Source organism: Salvia miltiorrhiza, chromosome 5, assembly GCF_028751815.1.
Source record: "Salvia miltiorrhiza cultivar Shanhuang (shh) chromosome 5, IMPLAD_Smil_shh, whole genome shotgun sequence".
Taxonomy (NCBI): domain Eukaryota; kingdom Viridiplantae; phylum Streptophyta; class Magnoliopsida; order Lamiales; family Lamiaceae; genus Salvia; species Salvia miltiorrhiza.
The window spans coordinates 13,555,791-13,575,242 of NC_080391.1; the positions used below are offsets into that span (position 1 = coordinate 13,555,791).

The 19,452-nt window shown below is 37.0% G+C and overlaps 3 protein-coding genes across 8 annotated transcripts; 2 read left to right on the top strand and 1 right to left on the bottom strand.

The window, feature by feature from the left end:
- Positions 1-626: 626 nt before the first annotated feature.
- LOC130986170 (3-oxoacyl-[acyl-carrier-protein] synthase, mitochondrial-like) lies at positions 627-7,329 on the top strand. Of its 4 annotated transcripts, XR_009089197.1 has the most exons (16): positions 627-881; positions 1,249-1,424; positions 2,863-3,092; positions 3,302-3,409; positions 3,490-3,561; positions 3,786-3,872; positions 4,331-4,482; positions 4,960-5,040; positions 5,129-5,162; positions 5,253-5,319; positions 5,406-5,482; positions 5,555-5,615; positions 5,696-5,778; positions 6,025-6,096; positions 6,495-7,028; positions 7,139-7,329. XR_009089197.1 is itself a non-coding variant. In XM_057909481.1 (15 exons), the coding sequence occupies exons 2-15, from the start codon at positions 1,304-1,306 to the stop codon at positions 6,657-6,659; spliced, it is 1,410 nt and encodes a 469-aa protein (XP_057765464.1). In that variant the 5' UTR covers positions 694-881; positions 1,249-1,303; the 3' UTR covers positions 6,660-7,092. The 4 variants fall into 4 exon arrangements, 1 of the variants encoding a protein (XP_057765464.1); XR_009089195.1 differs by having other exon boundaries at positions 5,406-5,615; XM_057909481.1 differs by lacking the exon at positions 7,139-7,329 and having other exon boundaries at positions 694-881; positions 6,495-7,092.
- A 2,631-nt stretch (positions 7,330-9,960) lies between these two features.
- Positions 9,961-15,257, top strand: LOC130986172 (nudix hydrolase 2-like). 3 transcript variants are annotated; one of them, XM_057909484.1, is made up of 9 exons: positions 9,977-10,323; positions 10,666-10,832; positions 12,000-12,065; positions 12,584-12,721; positions 13,339-13,416; positions 13,498-13,548; positions 13,637-13,671; positions 13,782-13,890; positions 14,921-15,257. In XM_057909484.1, the coding sequence occupies exons 2-9, from the start codon at positions 10,683-10,685 to the stop codon at positions 15,110-15,112; spliced, it is 819 nt and encodes a 272-aa protein (XP_057765467.1). In that variant the 5' UTR covers positions 9,977-10,323; positions 10,666-10,682; the 3' UTR covers positions 15,113-15,257. The 3 variants fall into 3 exon arrangements, with proteins under 3 accessions (XP_057765469.1, XP_057765468.1, XP_057765467.1); XM_057909486.1 differs by lacking the exon at positions 14,921-15,257 and having other exon boundaries at positions 9,961-10,323; positions 13,637-13,677; positions 13,782-13,895; XM_057909485.1 differs by lacking the exon at positions 14,921-15,257 and having other exon boundaries at positions 9,962-10,323; positions 13,782-14,568.
- A 1,838-nt stretch (positions 15,258-17,095) lies between these two features.
- LOC130986171 (fasciclin-like arabinogalactan protein 1) lies at positions 17,096-18,862 on the bottom strand. Its single transcript, XM_057909482.1, has one exon. The coding sequence runs from the start codon at positions 18,455-18,457 to the stop codon at positions 17,231-17,233; it is 1,227 nt and encodes a 408-aa protein (XP_057765465.1). The 5' UTR covers positions 18,458-18,862; the 3' UTR covers positions 17,096-17,230.
- Positions 18,863-19,452: the final 590 nt, after the last annotated feature.

Here is a 19,452-nt window from a genome sequence, read left to right on the forward strand (position 1 = left end):
TGTCATATTTGCCTTTAAAAATCTGTCCACAATTTAATGCCATATTATGCTTTTTGTACCCTTTTACTCTTCTTATTTTCCCATATTTACTACCATTTGCCACTAATGGACCCAGTTTAAAACACCTTTATCATTTTTATATTTTATACTCCCTCTGTCCCACGAAGCATGACACAATTTCCTTTTTGGTCTGTCCCACGAAGAATGACACATTTCTAAAAATAGCAAAAAAATTACCCTTTATTCACATTTTCACATTTTCACCTACTACACTCAATACACAAAATACCAATTTCTTAATTCTCGTGCCGAAAAGAAGTGTGTCATGCTTCATGGGACGGGGGAGTATTTACTACACTTTATCATTAGTGGACCCACTCACAACACCTTTATCACTTTAGTCAATTATTTTTATCACTTTAATCAATTATTCTTATATTTCATCCACGTCATCTTTTTCAGCGTTATTAATTTTCGTGCCCACACCAAAGTGGGGCATTAAATCGTGGACGGACGGAGTACTTTATAATTATAATAAAGTATAATGCTAATTTTTATTATTAAATAATTAACTATAATTATCATTATACTTTATACAAAGTTGAAAATAGTAAGTTTTCAAATCCAGAATTTTATTGAGTAATTGATGTAGTTTAATTTCAATACTTGTGATGTTCTAGTTTAGTTAAAGAATCAGTCTCACTCACGACGCTGCCACCCGTTACCCATCCTAACCCGCCGCCCCGCACCGTACCGTCCAGCCTCGCAACGGACGGCCCGGACCTTGCCTCTCTGTCACTCAGCAACTGCTCCGCCCGCGCCAGCAGCAGCAGCAGCCACCCCGCGACCACCCCTCGCCGCCGCGCCAACGGCCGCCTCCGGTAAGTCCGCTGTCCTCTGTTATTGTATGTGTATCTGTATGAATCCGTATGTGTATGTGCGACGGGAATCTGTATATATATGTAATGGCTTTTAAAAAAAAATCTCCATTTGCATGAATAGGTAGCAATCTCAATCTTCTTAATCCAATGCATTTTTCACATTATAAAACATATTATTTTCGAGTACAAAAATGGCTCTTTTTTGGAAGGAGAAAGATGCGATGCATTTAAGTTAGCATATTACCTGTTTGATAGAATTCCCCAAAGAGATCAAACATCCAATTCTGGGGTACTCAAGTAATGTTAGACGCTTTGCGACGTAATTTGCAATGTGTTTGTCGTTGATAAAAAATTTTCTTCCCTGAAGGCGTCGCTGCAAGTTGAATAAGTTGGATTTTGTCAGAAAATATTTGGAAGCAGCAATGGCAATGGCTAAGCACAATAAGAGAATCTTGACATCAATCATTCACGTCAGCCGTTTGTTCTCTACTGTTCCCTTTGACCCTCCACCCCTTTCAGCGTCTCGTCGAGTTGTTGTGACAGGTAATTCCATAAATTAGCTATCTAGGAAAATCTGTCAAGTTTCTATTCTGGAATTAGAAATAAAAATTGTATCTTGGAGGGGAATAGTGTGCGAGCTAGGCGGCAGTGGGAGGAGTTTTTGCTTGGAATTAGATGTAGTGCTTTCGATTATTTAAATGATGGGGAATGGTTTGCCATGGATGGTGTTCTTTGTGCCATTTTGGTTAGTGAAAATGTTTGGAGCTATAATGCATTGCAGCATGAAATTAGATGGCCCATATTCCTAAATAAGGATATAGGAAAGGATACAGATCACTATAATGCTTCCAAGAAAATATGTTTGCATATTATTTATATAAGGTCATAATTGCACCCAAGCTAGAACAGTACATCTCCATCCAATCCAATTAGCACTTACATGAAGAAAGCTTTTAGTCCTACTATGTGCATGCACACAACATACTTGTGTGCACACTCATGCAGTGGCGGAGCCAGGATTTTTTTTGGGGGGGGGCTGAACTGTTACCGCCCCCGAAAATTTTTTTTTGAGGACATTCAATACATTTTAGACATTTTTTTACTAAAATACAAATATAATAATAATAATAATAACAACATTTTCATAGATAATATAGTTCAAAACATTTACTAAAATTTTTTTTGGGGGCATTCAATACATTTTACACATTTTTTTACTAAAATACAAATATAATAATAATAATAATAATAACAACATTTTCATAGATAATATAGTTCAAAACATTTACTAAAATTTTTTTTGGGGGCATTCAATACATTTTACACATTTTTTTACTAAAATACAAATATAATAATAATTATAACAACATTTTCATAGATAATATAGTTCAAAACATTTACTAAATTTTTTTTTGGGGGCATTCAATACATTTTAGACATTTTTTACTAAAATACAAATATAATAATAATAATAATAATAACAACATTTTCATAGATAATATAGTTCAAAACATTTACTAAATTTTTTTTTGGGGGCATTCAATACATTTAGATATTTTTTACTAAAATACAAATATAATAATAATAATAACATTTTCATAGATAATATAGTTCAACATTTACTAAAAATTTTTTGGGGGCATTCAATACATTTTAGACATTTTTTTACTAAAATACAAATATAATAACAATAATAACAACATTTTTAGACATATTATTAAAAAAAAAAAAAAAAAAAAAAATTCAAAATTTGGGGGGGGCTCTAGCCCCCCCTGGCTACGCCCCTGCACTCATGAAATCATGTGAGCTTGAATCTGTATTTGATGCTGATTTCTCCATGTACTTGAGTGTATGAGATGACTATTAGTGCTCTCCATGATAGTATTGTTTTGGTTGATAGCTGGGTTCTTGTTGAATTTTCTGATACCGCAATAATGCTAAAGTACACTATGGGTTATTTTTGTGGTCATATTGTAAATAGGTTTAGGGATGGTAACTCCTTTGGGCTGTGGTGTGGAAACTACCTGGAAGCATTTAATGGATGGGGATTGCGGAATTAGGGCAGCAACTATTGAAGATCTGAAGATGAATGGATTTGATACGGAGACAAAACAGCAAACCTTTGATCAATTGACATCAAAAGTTGCTGGAGTTGTACGTTGTGGGTCCAACCCAGGTGAATTTAATGAGGAGTTATGGCTTAACTCTAAGGTAAAACTTGTTGGTTTATTTTATCATTTAAAAAAATTATCAATCCTCCATATAAGCATCAACTATAAAGACATAAGTTTTTAGTTTATTTTAGAGAATATAGTTGTGTATGATGAGAAAGAGCAATCACGTGTAGGCTGCCTTCACATTCCATTTGTTTCATGAGCTAGCATAACAAGTTATGAAATTTTATTTTTTAATCACTGCAGGATCATAGGTCGATTGCCAGATTCATAGGCTACGCATTATGTGCTTCCGATGAGGCTCTAAGAGATGCAAATTATATCCCCACTCAGCAAGATGAGAAGGAAAGCACGGTACTATGCTCATTTATTTATGTAGGATTGTGTGTTTAAGTTCTAGTTGTGACTTCCCATTTCTAATTTAAGATTATCAGGGAGTCTCCATAGGTGCAGGAACTGGTAGCATTAGTGACATATTGGATGCTTCAAGAATGATTTGTGAGAAGGTTAGTTGGCTGCTTGCTCTGTATGCTATTTTTGTTTGCTGATTTGTGGTAAAATTCTCCTGATTGTTGAAAGTTCAAAAGTATCCACAATTGGAACCATGAAATGGAATCACGCATGATCATCCAGCATTTTGTCATTTTGTTTTGGATTTTTAAACAGATTTACGGTACTTAAATATTAAAATAATCAGTTTTTTCCTTTGAATTTCTTTTTCTGAGTGCAGAAACTGCGCCGGCTTAGTCCATTTTTCATCCCAAGGATACTAATAAACATGGCTTCTGGCCATGTGAGCATGAAGTATGGATTTCAGGTATGCTGCATTCCTGTTTTCCTAGTAACATGATAATTTTAAGAATAGTCATTCTCATATGGGATATATATATATATATATATATATATATATATATATGGTTGCCATAGAGATGCCTGTGAAATGGGTCATTTCATACTGCTGCATAATTATGTTTGAATCATTTACCCCAACTTTGTCGTTCAAAGAATCAAACTTGTTGCTACAAAAACTGTAATAACTGAAGATCGACCTTGCAAAACAGCATGTATAAATGAATTAAAGGGAACAAAAAGTTATTGTGTTTTGATAGTAAAACTAAAGTTGCTTGTTTGTCAAATAAATGTTAAGCAATAAAAGTGAAATTGTTTCATATAATTCCTGGCTGCTAGTTACACACAATGACTTTGTGGTTGAAGAACCATTTTTCATGATACAAGATCTAGTTTTGTATATCCTAGTTTTGATCTCGAATCTAGGGACCAAACCATGCTGCAGTGACAGCTTGTGCTACTGGGGCACATTCTATTGGGGATGCTACCAGAATGATTCAATTTGGTGATGCTGATGTTATGGTTGCTGGAGGGACTGAGGCAAGCATTGATGCTTTGTCTATAGCAGGATTCTGTAGGTAACAATTTACCAGTGTTTTACGCCATTCATCCTCAAAGTTGTCTTACATCTCACTGTGGCTTAATAGAAGGCTAGGTGGTAACATGCTTTAAAAAATTAAGAATCAAAAGCTGTTTTCCTATTTAATGGCGTCATGTTTAGAAGAGTGCATATGTGGCTTTTTAAAAGTTGAGGCTAATAGGGCCTTTACTGTAAAATCTTGGGAACTCGGTGCTAATATGTTCAACATTTTAATACTTTTTTGCCATTGTGTGCGATGCTTAAATATGCAAGTTGCATGCAGATGATATACACAATTGTAGATGAACTTCATGAATTTTCTTTGGGGTGCAGAAAATTTAAAATACCTTTTGCATAAACAACTGTAAAAGAAAGTCCACTGAAGTTCTCTAGTCCCGTGTAAAATTTTGGGGAGAGTTTAAAATTAAGTTTAGTGACGGTCTTGACGGAAGCAACAAATTTTGCTATATGACAGGTCAAGGGCACTGACAACCAAGTATAACTATGAACCTAAAGAAGCCTCAAGACCTTTTGATTGTGGCCGCGATGGATTTGTGTAAGTAACGGTTGCTATTGTTGTGATACATATTTTTCATTTTCTGGAGTTGCTTCACATCTAGCATCTAATTAACTACTTATAACAGAATAGGTGAAGGTTCTGGCATCCTCGTTCTTGAGGTGAGTGGTATTTCTAGTGCCAAGCAAAATCTACGTTTTTCTCTTAAGTAGAGATTTGAAACCTTTTATCGCATCCTTTATTTATAAAAGGAACTCGAGCATGCTAGGAAACGAGGAGCAAAAGTGTATGCAGAAGTCCGTGGTTATGGGATGTCAGGTGATTTCTTCAACTTTCAGATTTTCTTGACATTCTACTCTGCATTAGGCATTTCATGGAGAATTGGATATTTTTCCCCTCTTAAGGTGACGCATATCATATCACCCAACCACACGGTGATGGAAGAGGAGCAGTTTTGGCCATGTCACGTGCTTTAAAGCAGGTATTAGATTCATATTTCCTTATCATCATTAGGTCATTGATATATGTTCCTTGTCCTTTCTGTGGTTGGCAGTCTGGCTTGAACCCTAACCAGGTGGATTATATCAATGCACACGCAACGTCGACTCCTCTGGGTACGTAAAATCAGTATAATGACTTCTTGAAAGCCGTATGATGGTGAGATAAACTCAGGCTAACTTGTTGAAATGTGCAGGTGATGCGGTGGAAGCCAAGGCGATTCAGTCTTTATTTTGCAATCATGCAGCATCAGGGAATTTGGCTTTTTCCTCCACAAAGGTAACCCAGTTCATGACTCAATGGCTTGTCTTGGCTGCATTGCAAGCAAGATTAAGTGGACATCTGTCACTAAATTTTGAGCTTCAGTTTGTTTCGGGATACATATTTGTGAATAATTTTGGAGTGGCATAACTTTAATGTTTCGTCAGGATCTCTGACTTTGCAGCAAAAGAAACCATTCAATTCTGAATACATTTTAGGTATTGATGAAACTGAATCTCTAGTTTACGCGTGATTGGATTTCAGGGTGCCACGGGACACCTCCTTGGAGCAGCAGGAGCTGTTGAAGCAATATTCTCCATATTATCCATTCACCATGTAAGAAAATCTATGTTAGTCTTGCAACTTTATATTGTCTTTAACTATATATATATATATATAATATTTACTCAAAAAAAAAAAAAACTATATGTATATAATCTAGTCCTGAAACTTGCTGAAGAGGAAGGTGAATGAGTTTTAGCATACGATGTAAGATTTTCGTAACTGAAGAATGTTTAGAAGTATTTACATGTTGCGTGTATGAGAATGCATGTCGTGTATAAGGTCTACAACACTGCTAGTGATTGAATTATATGCGTGCAATTGTTAATATGAGATGTCTAGATTGTTGAGTTTTACGGTTATTCACCACGCTGCAACAGATTATGCAAACTGACAGTGTACGTAATTTACAGTTTACAAGTTTGATTTGCTAATACGTGCTTTCGTTGCAGGGGATTGCGCCCTTAACCCTTAACCTCACTAAACCAGATCCCATTTTTAATGGTGATTTTATGCCTTTGAGTGCTTCAAAGATGATGAGCATTAGAGCGGCCATGTCAAACTCTTTTGGCTTCGGTGGAACGAATTCGTCGCTGCTCTTTGCTGCTTTAGATTGAAGACCTCACATTTGCTGGATTTCTCTACAGTTCCTTCTCACTAGTGTTTTGGTGTCCTTGATCATAACATAGTCAGATATGTTGATTGAATATTCTATTTCATTCCTTTTGGAGCCAATCTACTTGTCAATGTTGTCATCATGTCGTAAATGTGTGTGTGTGTGTGTGTGAGAGAGAGAGAGAGAGAGAGAGAGAGAGAGATCTATCACTACAACCCAATTGGTTATTCACGATTCTGGGAGTCTGGAACACCAGAGGAGAATGGAGAAGGACCCGGAAAAGAAGAAGTATCCGGGCGGGGCATTCGACCCGCTCGGCTGCTCCAAGGACCCGAAAACGAAGAGTACAAGGTGAAGGAGATCAAGAATGGTATGTATATATATATACATATATTAATTGTGTGAGTGAAATTATTAAAGAGACATTGCAGATAGAGAATGCTGTTAATTAATGAAGTGTGTGTGTGTGTTTTGGTGAAGGTGAGATTGTGCGTTCAGCAATGAGCATACCCGGGAACAGGGCCGTTGGAGAATTTGGCGAAGCATTTGGCACAACAACATCGGCGACATTCTCATTCCTCTTTCCTAATTACACACACACCATTTGTAAAATGTCGAATCCAACTCAAATCTTATTTCTCCACAAATTCAATACTTTCGCTATTTCATGATTTCTTCTCGTCTTTGCTTCAAGAGATATGGCATGGAAATTTATCACGAATTGCTGCATGCAGATGCTCTCTTAACTGGGTTTTTGATGATCTAAGGATTAATTTTTTTTAGAAAAATCTAATTTTCTTGTGAAGCCAATATGGTCACAAAATTTTTTGTGCATGGGTTCTTGTTGGGTGGGTTTTAGGAGAAAATCTAATTTATAGCGTTTGAGTTTTTTTTTGGACGTTTAATTTCTTGAAAATATGAATGTGGGTTGTTTTGGTTTTAGGATGAATGAGCATGATTAGAGTTCAAGAAAAGTTGAAATGGTTTACATCGTTTTTTGTTGGGCTTCTAACTCGATGCAAACTTTTTGTGAGGTTTAAAACTTAAAAGTACTTAATTCATTCACACACGAGATTTTTTATTTTAAGGACCATGCTATTTTTGATTAATTTGATCCGGATCAAATGTAAAAATGAATTCCATTTCAACATAAAAAGACATTCTTACCCTTTATATATTTTGTATTTATAATTTTAATATATCAATTAAATATATATGTATATATTGGGAACATTAATTCCATTAAATACTTTTGTATTTTCAATGAGAATTTTGACTACTTTATAGTGTGAATTAAATTGGTGATGAATAGAACAACATGCATGAAAATTTTGAATTCATGTAACTTGATAGAATTAATATTATTATTTTTATTAAATATTTATTTTAAATTTTTTAATTCTTATTCTACACTTTAGAATTTTTATTTGACTTGTTAATTTTGGGGTACCAATTTACTATTCAACATTTTAATTCAACCCTTTTGAAAATTCACCCTACCGTCTCCACGTCTTAACTCTTCGATAATATGTTCATCTCAATTCAATATTAATTAAGTTTTAATCAGATCGTGTCATTATCGAATCGTTTTCGTATCGTGTTAACACGATTCAAATCGTGTTGCTATCGTGTTTGTGTTGTGTTCGTATCGTATTCGAGTTTGTGTAAATCGTGTCGGGTTCGTGTTCGTGTCGAGCACTTTCTTAACAGGTCGTGTTCAGGTTTGATCTTATCAGATCGTGTCACTATCAGGTCGATCCGATAATGATTCGACACGCACGATTTGCCACACCTACCCAAAATCACCCTCTCGGCCTCCCCTACAATCATATGTTTCACAGTTTTAGAAGTTTGTAGCGGCGTCCTTCTGTTCCAAATTCCGATGATGTAAAAGAAAAGGGCAAATATCAGTTTTTGGCCCATCGTTTGAGCGTTTTCTCAAAAATATTTCACTCTAAGCATAATTACATAATAATACCTATCGTTTCATTTTTTTCTTATATATGGCCCGCAAAAAAAATTCGATTATCGGTAAATGACGTGTTTCAGCCAAGTGCCATGTCAGTAGCACACGTGGAATTAAAAAATAAAAGAAAGAGGGTAAATATTAGTATCGGTTTTTGGTCCATCGTTTGAGCATTTTCTCAAATATATCTCACCCTAAGTATATTTACAAAACAGTACCATCGTTTAATTTTTTTTCTTATTTGTGGCCAGCAAAAATAATCCGGCGATCGGTATTTGACGTGTTCCGGCCAAGTGCCATGTAGATATTACACGTTGGAATTAAAAAAAATAAAAGAAACACTAATTACACGTAAGAAGTGAAAGTGTTCTTATTTCTCAAAATCGCGATTCAAACCCCTGAAACCCCTAATTGAACCCTAACCCAGTGTAGAGCTCTTCCACCGCCAATTTTGGAGGTTTTGGAAATGCCCTCTTAGAGATAAGATTTGTATTTTAGTGTATATTTTTTATTTTCTGGTATTTCTTCCTCAATTTGAATTCTGTTTTTCAGTTGTTAACAATTTGTCGTGTGAATTGTCCAAATGGTTGTAGCTATTTCCGGTGGGCAGATGTTGCATTTGAGGGAAGAGCGAAGGCAACTCATTGATTCCACACGAAGAAGCCATAGATTAGTGAAAAATGAAAAAAAGGAGCTGTCGAAAAAATTGAAGAATTGAAAGATGAGCTAGAGGCGAGAATAACCAAATGTGATAAGCGAATATTTGGGAAAACTTGAACTGTAAAAACGACAAAGTGCATAGTCCACGAAGCTTAGATAATTTCAGTGATATTGAAATATGTTTCTCCAAAAACTATGGTTAACAATATCAAAATCGGCAGTGGAAGAGCTCTACGCTGGGTTAGGATTCAATTAGGGGTTTCAGTGGTTTGAATCGCGATTTTGAGAAATCAGAACACTTTCACTTCTTACGTATAATTAGTGTTTATTTTTCTATTTTTTTTAAAATTCTAACGTGTAATATATATATTGCACTTGGCCGTAACACGTCAAACACGGATTGCCGAATTATTTTTGCGGGCAGCACTAGAATCAAACTTATGATATCAAAGTTTTGAACAATCTTAAATCTCCCGAATCTGTGAGAATTTGCTGGTTTAATGATAAAGCAGTTAATGTTTGAAACGAAAGATTTTAGTTTATCTAGTGTTGTATAATCTCAAAAATTTATATCTCTCGAAACAAAAAAAATGGAAATTATTGATGGACCCGTAGCACTACTAGCAGTTGAATTAATGGATGATAGGAGGGTGAGAGGTATAATTTAGCGCGCACTCAACACAGTGAAAACTCGAGTGTGGGTGGAGCCCAGGGAAGTACGAGCTGGTTGCCGCCACGGCACTTCACGTTATTACCCAAGCCTGACGTCAGCGCATCCACTCGCCACCTTGGGTTTTCTATGGTCCGCGTCCGCGTCACGTTCCTTGCGCTGCAGCCGCACTCTATAAATGGCGGGGCCTTTGCCTCCAACAGCGGCACTCGCATTTACACTGCTCTACATTTTCGATTTTATCATTCAAATTTTTCTGTTGACTTGCTTTCAACTTGTTTCGATTTTTGGTGTCTCTGCTTTGTCTTTTTGAATTGATGAACTGCTACTGATCTGCTGCTGAATTTACTCTAATACTGTTGCTGAGTGGTAATCTGATATTTTGATAAGTTCGGATAGCTAAGCTGACTGAACCATTGTGTTGATACATGAATTATTTTAAATTTTGTATCTATTGTAAATTACAGTAGCATATATTCGTATGTATATAGCATACATACACTTTCTTGTGCCTTTCTGAAAGTGTATTTTGGTGAATTTCAGTAGATGTCGAATCAATAGAATCTGATTCTTGCTGATATTCGTTTTATGGTAGAATCAGCATAAAAACATGAATTAGGAGAGAATTGGCTTTTATCGACTATTCAAGACCCTACATATGATGAGACATGCGTTTCTATCATTAATACTGAAGTTGCTTCCTATATTCAGGTTGGCTGTGGCTATTAATGGATTCTGAAAATGGAATAGAAGATGCCCTAGTGCTTCCTTCGTATGAAGACGAGCATGGAGGTGTCATAGTGGAATTGAAGGAGCCCATGGATCCCACTGATTTTGCTCTCATTCTCAAAACTTCACTTTCACTGTGGAAACTGCAGGTACTTATTTATTCATGCTTGGAATCACTGCGTCCATATGGTTGGTGCCCACCGCTACTTGTTTTTTATATGATCCAAAATCTTCCAACTGCCAAATGGAATGGAGATATCAATATCTCCAATTTTCTATTTTCTGGATCAGCGAAGTGATCCTCAGGGAACTTCAAAACTAGTGGATTTCAATCATGTATTTCTTAGATTGAAACAAGATTTTGCTGTCTCAAAGTTAGTTAATGCTTTTTTTTTTATGCATCATGATCTTATGACATGATGGGTGGTGATGTTCGTTTTTGTTATTAATCTCACATATTCTGTTATCATGTTAAGCAAATTCATCTGTTGCTGTGAGAAGTTCAGATTACTCTACGATGTGTTCTCTTTGGTTGATGTGTTCTCTTTGGTTGATAAAGTTATCATAGGAAAAAGAGGGATAAAAACAAATTCTCCCTTCAAATTCCCTCTTTCTTTTCCATCATTTTCTACAAAAGAGAATTTCACCCTTTCCCATTCCTCCTTTTCACTTCTAGGAAGGATAATATTATCACACCAAAAATGGAGGGATAATATTATCACTTCTTGGAGTGAAAAGAAGAAATGAGAAATGATGAAATTCTCTTTCGTAGAAATTGAGGGAAAAGAAATGAGACATTTAATGGGAGAATTTTTGTTATCCCTCTTTTTCCCATGATAAATCTATCAACCAAAGAGAACACACCCTAAAGGTCGGAATTTCACTTGTTACTTGTAAAGGTTTTTGAAAGTCTCAACGTATAGTTATTGGAAGAACTTAGCTCTTGACTGACAAACTGCCAAGCTTGAAAATTGCTGATGATCAACTAATGAGGCCAAGTCAGATTTTTTATGGTCAAGGTTCCATTATGTATGTGTTGATTGAGTCTAACCTGCCCCAAATACAGCTTTTCAATCCATTGCTTTTACATCATCTATTGACCTAGTGTTATCTAAGTGTTTGCCACTTCGGCGGACTTCATACAGTTATACAATTTTCAGAGCAGCCAATGGAGCATCTAATTTGTTTGCACCAAAGTAATAAAACTACCTTAACTGCAGCTGATACGCGCATTCTGGATTATCAACTTTGTAATGTTTCATTGTTACATTAATAACATACTGCCTTTTAAGTCACATCTTAATGAATTCATGCAGGGCAAGAAAGGAGTATGGATCAAATTACCAATTGAAATTGTCATTCTTGCTGAAACTGCAGTCAAGGTAGTTTAAATTTCAACATAGGACTTTGAAGTTTTTGTGACCTTTCTTTAATTCTATATTTTGTTATTATAGGGAATCAGCAGGTCAAATAGGTTTTTGTGTTAGTAATCTTATTAGGAGTAAGTTAACATGTCATCAAATAATGGGCCTAAAGGCTCTCTAAGTTTAGTTTTTTTGAATGAAATAATAGCCTACAGGCTACAAGTACAACCTCCTTTATATCAAACATTAGAACGCAATAAGGCCTGGGAGATACTGGACGTGGATTGTAAAACTTCCCGATTCAGCAAAATCAGTAATTATGGGAATTATATAATTTTTACTTGGTGAATTTTAATAAGGATGATTCTGCCTCTTTCAATTTTTAATTCTACTAAAGAGTCGGCAGAAAAAGTAAGTTTGTTGTCTATAGCAACTCAAGACTTGTATCTTCAATTGATGCTTTATCATGTGCTTAGATTCACCACCCGTCTTGACAGTTGAGTGTGGTCTAAACACACCAATTTATAACATTGCAGGAAGGATTTGTGTATCACCATGCTGAGCCTCAGTATTTGATGCTTGTAAAATGGATTTCTGAAACTCCTAGTACCATTCCAGCAAATGCAACGCACCGGCTCCGCATTGGTGCTATTGTCTTGAATGACAAAAGAGAGGTGCTTTCAATATCTTTCTTAATTTTTGCAGATCTCATGCATTCATACATATATGCATGCTGCCTGAGCACTGAAGTGAACTGGTTCGTTGTAAATACTGTCATAGAAATGTGGATTGCTTTGGAAAATTAACCATCTTGATCACAAGAAACTTCTTGCAAATTTTTAACATCACACGGTTAATAATGTCATCATCTTTGTGAGATTGGACTAGTCATAGTTGTTCTACTAGTTAAATGGAGTCTGATAAGCGACCAAGCAAGTTGGGAAGCTAGTCCAAAATGGAGAAGGAAGATCCATTCATAATAGGAAAAAGCATTCATATCAAAATCTTTTATATTTCCATTTTTTCTGATGATTGTTTCTTAGGAAGTTATATCACTTTATTTGTTTTGTTTGGCTACCATCAACGATTCATATGTTTAGATTTCATCTCTGTTGATAGATTGATGAATCACCCTATTTGTTGCTGTATAAAGCATACTCTGGTCTCCAGTCAATCAACTGAATGTTCATCATGTAACCTCAAAATAACATTTACGGGCAAGCCGTGGAGTAGTTTATACTGTATAGAACCCTATCTAACGTTGTTCGCTGTTGCAACTTGGATGGCATAGTTGCTTGTTGTTCTGGAAAAACATGGCAAATTTAAAGGCACGGGAATCTGGAAGATCCCTACTGGAATTGTGGAGGAGGTTTGTGTTAGAATTTAAGTTTCAGTTGAAAATAGCATGAATCAAAACGATTGAATGAGTAAATTGGTTTTGAATGTCCAGGGAGAGGATATCTTTGTAGGTGCAACAAGAGAAGTGAAAGAGGAAACCGGAGTAAGCAATAGCTAAAGGGTGAATAGATTAGTACATTTGTCTGCTCTTGGCCACCGTGTCTGATGACAAACGCTGCTATCCATTGCAGGTTGATTCAGAGTTCGTTGATGTGCTGGCATTCAGGTAAAGGTTTGTACAAAATAAGAAGTCCAAGTTGTTGTTGCTGGTTTTTTTTTTAAATAAATAAAAATAAACTGAAAATGGTTTAGCTAATTTGGTGATTTTACTGGTAGGCAAATGCATGAGACCTTATTCCAGAAGTCAGACTTATTTTTTCTGTGCACGCTGAAGCCTCTGTCCTTTGCGATCCAAATTCAAGAGTCTGAGATTGATGGAGCCCAGGTATGAATCAATGTTATAGGCACAAATAGTTTACATATATCTAGAGGTTTGTTTACAAAATTTAGTTTGCTTATTACTATATTTCTATTATATATATATACACACACATTTAATTTAAGGTCAGGTCAACAACATAATATGATATAGGGTTAATTGCATCAAAATACCTGACCTTTTTCTAAAATTTGATTTTTTGACAAACTTTTTAATTGTAGCAAAAATTTTAGCTACATTTCAATTTATTGCAATGTCCGTCCCGCGTATATTTCTGGCCAAATCCATTCATTTTCGGCCAATTTATTTTAGCTACGTTCAATTTATTGCAATGGATTTGAGACGATAATGTTTCATTACCCGGCACGACATGCCACCTAAGCTTTACGGAGGTCCACCTCAGTATGGATTTGGCCGGAAATATACGCGGGACGAACATTGCAATAAATTGAAACGTAGCTAAAATTTTTGCTACAATTAAAAAGTTTGTCAAAAAACCAAATTTTGGGAAAAAATCAGGTATTTTAATGCAATTAACCCTATGATATATTATACAGTATTTATCTATTATATCTATTGCTAGTATCTTTTTCTTTAATTTAAGGATAATTAGAACTATAAAGGAATGTTATGCTATATATCTACCATGAGGGCCTATTGTCAAAATAAAAAATATATGATCCATGTTAGCATTTTTTTTAATTCTTCATTTTATTTTTCTCTTATATGTCATAAATTGGGATTAGGATTAGGATTGTCAAATATGCAAGTTACATAAAGATTAAAGCCTAATGTATTAATTATACTCCTATCCTTGAAGTTAAAGGGAAAAACAACAAATTGGATTTTGATCTGTATGTAATTTGTGAATACGGGGATCCTAATGTCATTTATGTGATATAAAAGAAAAAACAAAATAAAAAACGAAAAAGATTAATGCTAACACGGACTATATATATGTGGTCGCATATGAGGTTAGACGTGGTGAGTGTGGCAGTAATAGTATCTGATAAATATGTGGTTATATTATATATAGTGGATGGCAATCGGTGAATATGCAGCACAGCCTTTCTTGGAGCAACACTCTGTGTTTAAGTTTGCCGCCGATATATGCGTAGCTAAACTCGAAAGAGGTTACACTGGATTTACACCGCGACCAACTACGCCATTCCTCAATCATCACGCCACCTACCTCTATGTCAACGACCTCCCAATTTCTCCACACTAGATCTTACATTTGCGTTTACTTTAATACAAAATCAGAAAAAATTTCACTAATTTTTCACATGTTTATTATCATGAATTTTGGAATATTTTCTCGTACGGTTCATTTTCACTTATTTTCTCTTTAATGTTAGATAATATTATCTTAAGGTAGGAGTGTAAAAGCATTTTTCAATATTTTCTCATCTCCGGTAAATATATAATAAAAAAAAAGAAAATGATAATATTCTTTTGGGTTAATGGGCTCAATTAGCACTTCTTGGATAAGAAAAGGAAAAAATGTCCACCCAAATAAAAATATGGAAAAACTAGCATTTTTAATGTAAATGTACAATTATACCTAGGGCTGGGAATCGGGTCGGGTTCGGGTATCCTACCCGAAAAAATCGGGTACCCGAACCCGAAAATACCCTAAATTTGCTACCCAAACCCGAACCCGAATTTAAAATCGGGTACCCTAATACCCGAGCCAATTCAAAGCAGCAGCAGCAAACCGAGCCCTAATTTCCATTGTTCCAATTCAAAGCAGCAGCAGGTTTCCAATTCCAAGCCACTGGAAACCCATTGTTCCAATTTCCATTCGGAGCAGGAAAGACCGGTGCTTGAGGTCTGTAAAAACAAAAAACAAAAGAAGAAGAAGAAGAAGGAGAAGAAGGAGAAGAAGAAGAAGAAGCATACCTGCTGTGCTGTCGGAGCTCGGAGGTGGTGTTGCCTGGAGTGATGCTGGCTGCTGCGCGGTGCGGCGCGCCGTCGCCTGTGGGTGGATTTGATGGAAAACGGCGACGGGAAGTAGGAGGCGCGCGGAGGGACAACCGAACAGGGGGGAGGCCGAGTGGAAGCGCAGGAGGGCGATGGTGGACGGGCGAGGGGCGCCGGTGCGCCGCTGGGTCTGGGCAGTAGGCCGGAGGCGGGAGGGAGCAGGACGCGGGAGGGCTGTGGGAGTGGGCTGTGGGAGACTGGGAGTGGGCGGCGGAAGTTTAGGGCTGGGGCGTGAGGGCTGGGACTTGATACTTAAAATTAGAGTAATTAATTTCACTTACTTAAAATTCGGGTATTTTCGGGTATACCCGATACCCGATCGGGTATACCCGACACCCGATTTTTTCAAAGCCTAAATACCCGACCCCGACCCCGACCCCGATTTTTTCGGGTATAGGGTACCCGATACCCGATTTTTTCGGGTCGGGTATCGGGTACCCGATTACCCGATCCCGAAATTCCCAGCCCTAATTATACCCTTAATACTGTTACATACTTTTTCGGAAAAGTGTGTAATAACGTAAAAGTGTGTAATTGCAAAAAAGTGTGTAACAGTGTAAAATACAATGTTACACACTTTTTCAAAAATCGTGTAATAGTGTATTTTACAATGTTACACACTTTTTCTCAAAAATGTATAATTATGTAAAAGTGTGTGATTGCGAAAAAGTGTGTAACAGTGTATTTTACACTGTTACACACTTTTTCGCTTATAAAATGTGTGTAATAGAGTATTTTATACTGTTACACACTAAAAGGGTATTTCAGTCAAAAATGCTATTATTTCCATATTTTTATTTGTATGGCTAGAATTTCCTATAACTAAAAGATTTTGGCTAGAGTAGGATGCTGCCTCTATTTTTTTTATCATTTCTTATTCATCATTTTCCTATGAAAAATTTGTAATAAAAGCAAACGCACCCTTGAAAGAAAAGAACAAGGTCCTAAATCATCATAATATGATTAAGATGTTGAGCATTCAAACTTGGATCAGTATTTAGTGAGGGGAGCACTATTTTAAGCATAACATAATGGAATGCATGTGAAATAAGAGGGCAAATTATCCCGTGATTTACGCGCGGCAATCGAATAACCAATAACAGCTCAAATGAATATAATAAAAACAATAACCAGACCACCGACGCAACTTCCTCCCAAAAATTCCACTAACAAGAAACATAAAGTTAGGGTAAAAATAAATAAATAAATTAAATTAAATAACCGACACTTTTTCACGAACAAACACAATCTAATACAAAAAAATTAAATGGCCATCGGGCCTTAACAATATCCCAAATAAAAATAAACAAAAAAAGTAAAGTAAAAAGAAACAGCAAATTCGGAAAAATAAGACAAATCTAGTCTACAGTTGAAGAAATGCAAAGCAGAGAGTGAAAAATATGGCGGCGTATCCTCCGGCGTTGAATCTAGCGGCGCCATTAGTGGTCTGGTCCGCCACGTCGCCATCTGGAGCATCCGCCGGAGAATCAGACGGCGCAGCCGGGGCGGGGGGCGACTTGTGCTTCTTCTTGGATGGCTTGGGCGACTCGGCGTCGGCGTCGGGACCTGGTGCCGGCGCCGGGGACGGTGGCAGAACTCCTTTGAACAACTCCTTGGGCTTCAAAACCTTATCCACTTGGTAGATAGCTAACGGCTGCTCATCGATCAGCGTGTTGAGGATCTTGGCCGTCACGAGTTTGGTGACAATGGTGACGTCCGTGCCGTCGTTCTGCACATCGAAATTGAACTTGCTGGCGCCGTCGGTGGCCAGAGTGTTGGTGACGCCGTTGCTGGATTTCAATCCGGGCATGGATTGGTAAACCGGGATGCCGTGGTACTCGAGCAGAGATTGTTTCCCCGCGGCGGTTAGGTTTTTGAATTTGGGCAAAAAGGCCTTCATGGCGTCGTCGCCGGGGCAGAAGACGGTCAAGCCGCTCTGCACATTGTCCTCGAAGGTCTGTTCCGCTGGATTAGCGAGCAGCGTCTCGGCGAAGACCTTGCAGCCGTGAGCGGACATGAGCGCGGTGATGTTGAGCTGGCTGGGGCCCGGCGCGGGCGCCTCGGCTTCGGGGGAGGGGAGAATGGAGGAGATCTGGATGACGGAGATGTTGTAGGGTATGGCCTCCACGGACTTGACGAAAGTGGCGGAGACGACGCCGCCGTTGTCCTGGGGGGCGAACCCGACCTTGCCGCCCTTGAGGTCGGTGATGTTGACGAAGCCGGCGGATCCGGTGGCGGAGCCGGTGGCCTGGAACATGGTGGCGGCGAGGGCGGTGCCGTCGGTGATCTGGTGGAGCTTCTTGGCGTCGAAGTAGTCGAGGAGCACGTGGAGCGCGAGCACGTTCCTGATGCCTCCCAGGCTGAGGTGCTTGGACAGTAGATCCGACATTCCGGCGTTGTCCACCGCGCACACGGTGATTGTCTCGCGGCGGTTAATCTCGGGGGCCAGCTGCGTGACGGTCAGGTAGTGGTTGAAGCTGGAGAAATCGGGGTTTTTCTCCAGAATGCGGGTGATGTTGTGGGCGGTGGTGGAAGAGGGGAGGAGGAGGGCTAGAGATAGAACCACCGCGGCGGCGAGGTGGAGCTGCATTGTGGTTGGGCGGAGATAGCGAAGAGAGAAAGGTGAGTGTGGTATGTGGTGAAGTAGAGAGCTGCTCACTGCTTTGGTTTTAAGCTGCACAGATAATATTAGCTGTCCGAATCATTTGTCGGCACATTACTAAAACTTATGGGATGTGGAATTTAATGTTTTTATCATTTAAAATAATCATTCTATAGCATTTTAGAAATAAACTTATGGGATGTGGAATTAAATGTTGTCACGAAAATACTACCGACGATTGTAGATGATAAATTGTAAAAAGAGCGAGTTATTTAGAAATAAAATACTAATATGTTGATTAGATTTGGGTTAATAATGTCATCCGTATTAGCTTAGTCTGTCGGCGCATAATTGGAGTTGAAGCCGACACTTTTTTAGACGATAACCAAATTAAGACTATGTTTCTTTACTCTAACTAGCGCTGTTTATTCATCCAAATTAAGACTCTGTTTCTTTACTCTAACTAGCGCTGTATTTATTCATCGAAAAAAATACTCCCTCCATCTCGTCTCGTATATATAAGTTGATTAAAATTTACACAAAAATTAAGAAAAAATTATTAAAAATAAAAATATACAAGTAAAATTTCTAATATACCTATATTTATAATTTAATTAAAAAGTTAAATAAGAATATCATAATAAATGAGAAAAAATAGTACTCATTTTTTTTATGTCAACAAGCCTATATAAATGTGACAACGGCAAAAAAGGAAAATAAATTTATACATACGAGACGAAGGGAGTATTTATTTCAAAATATATACGCATTACTATCACAATATATCTTATGAGGGAGCTAGAACTTTTTATGGGGTGCAGGAGTAATAATATAATTTTAAGGAATATTTTTTTATCAAAAAATATTTTAGAATTCGTCATTAAAAATATATATATATATATATATATATATATATATATTAACAATTAACTATAACTACCATATTTTATAAGAGTATACATAATAAAAAAAATATAATAATT

Bases quoted from the DNA above. Each gene is read 5' to 3' on its own strand.
- LOC130986170 (XM_057909481.1), top strand. From the start codon at position 1,304: ATGGCAATGGCTAAGCACAATAAGAGAATCTTGACATCAATCATTCAC. The intron at 4,483-4,959 runs GTAACAATTTAC...GCTATATGACAG, and splicing joins TCTATAGCAGGATTCTGTAG to GTCAAGGGCACTGACAACCA. The intron at 5,779-6,024 runs GTAACCCAGTTC...ATTGGATTTCAG, and splicing joins TGGCTTTTTCCTCCACAAAG to GGTGCCACGGGACACCTCCT.
- LOC130986172 (XM_057909484.1), top strand. From the start codon at position 10,683: ATGGATTCTGAAAATGGAATAGAAGATGCCCTAGTGCTTCCTTCGTAT. The intron at 10,833-11,999 runs GTACTTATTTAT...GAATTCATGCAG, and splicing joins TTTCACTGTGGAAACTGCAG to GGCAAGAAAGGAGTATGGAT. The intron at 13,417-13,497 runs GTTTGTGTTAGA...TTGAATGTCCAG, and splicing joins CTACTGGAATTGTGGAGGAG to GGAGAGGATATCTTTGTAGG.
- LOC130986171 (XM_057909482.1), bottom strand. From the start codon at position 18,457: ATGCAGCTCCACCTCGCCGCCGCGGTGGTTCTATCTCTAGCCCTCCTC.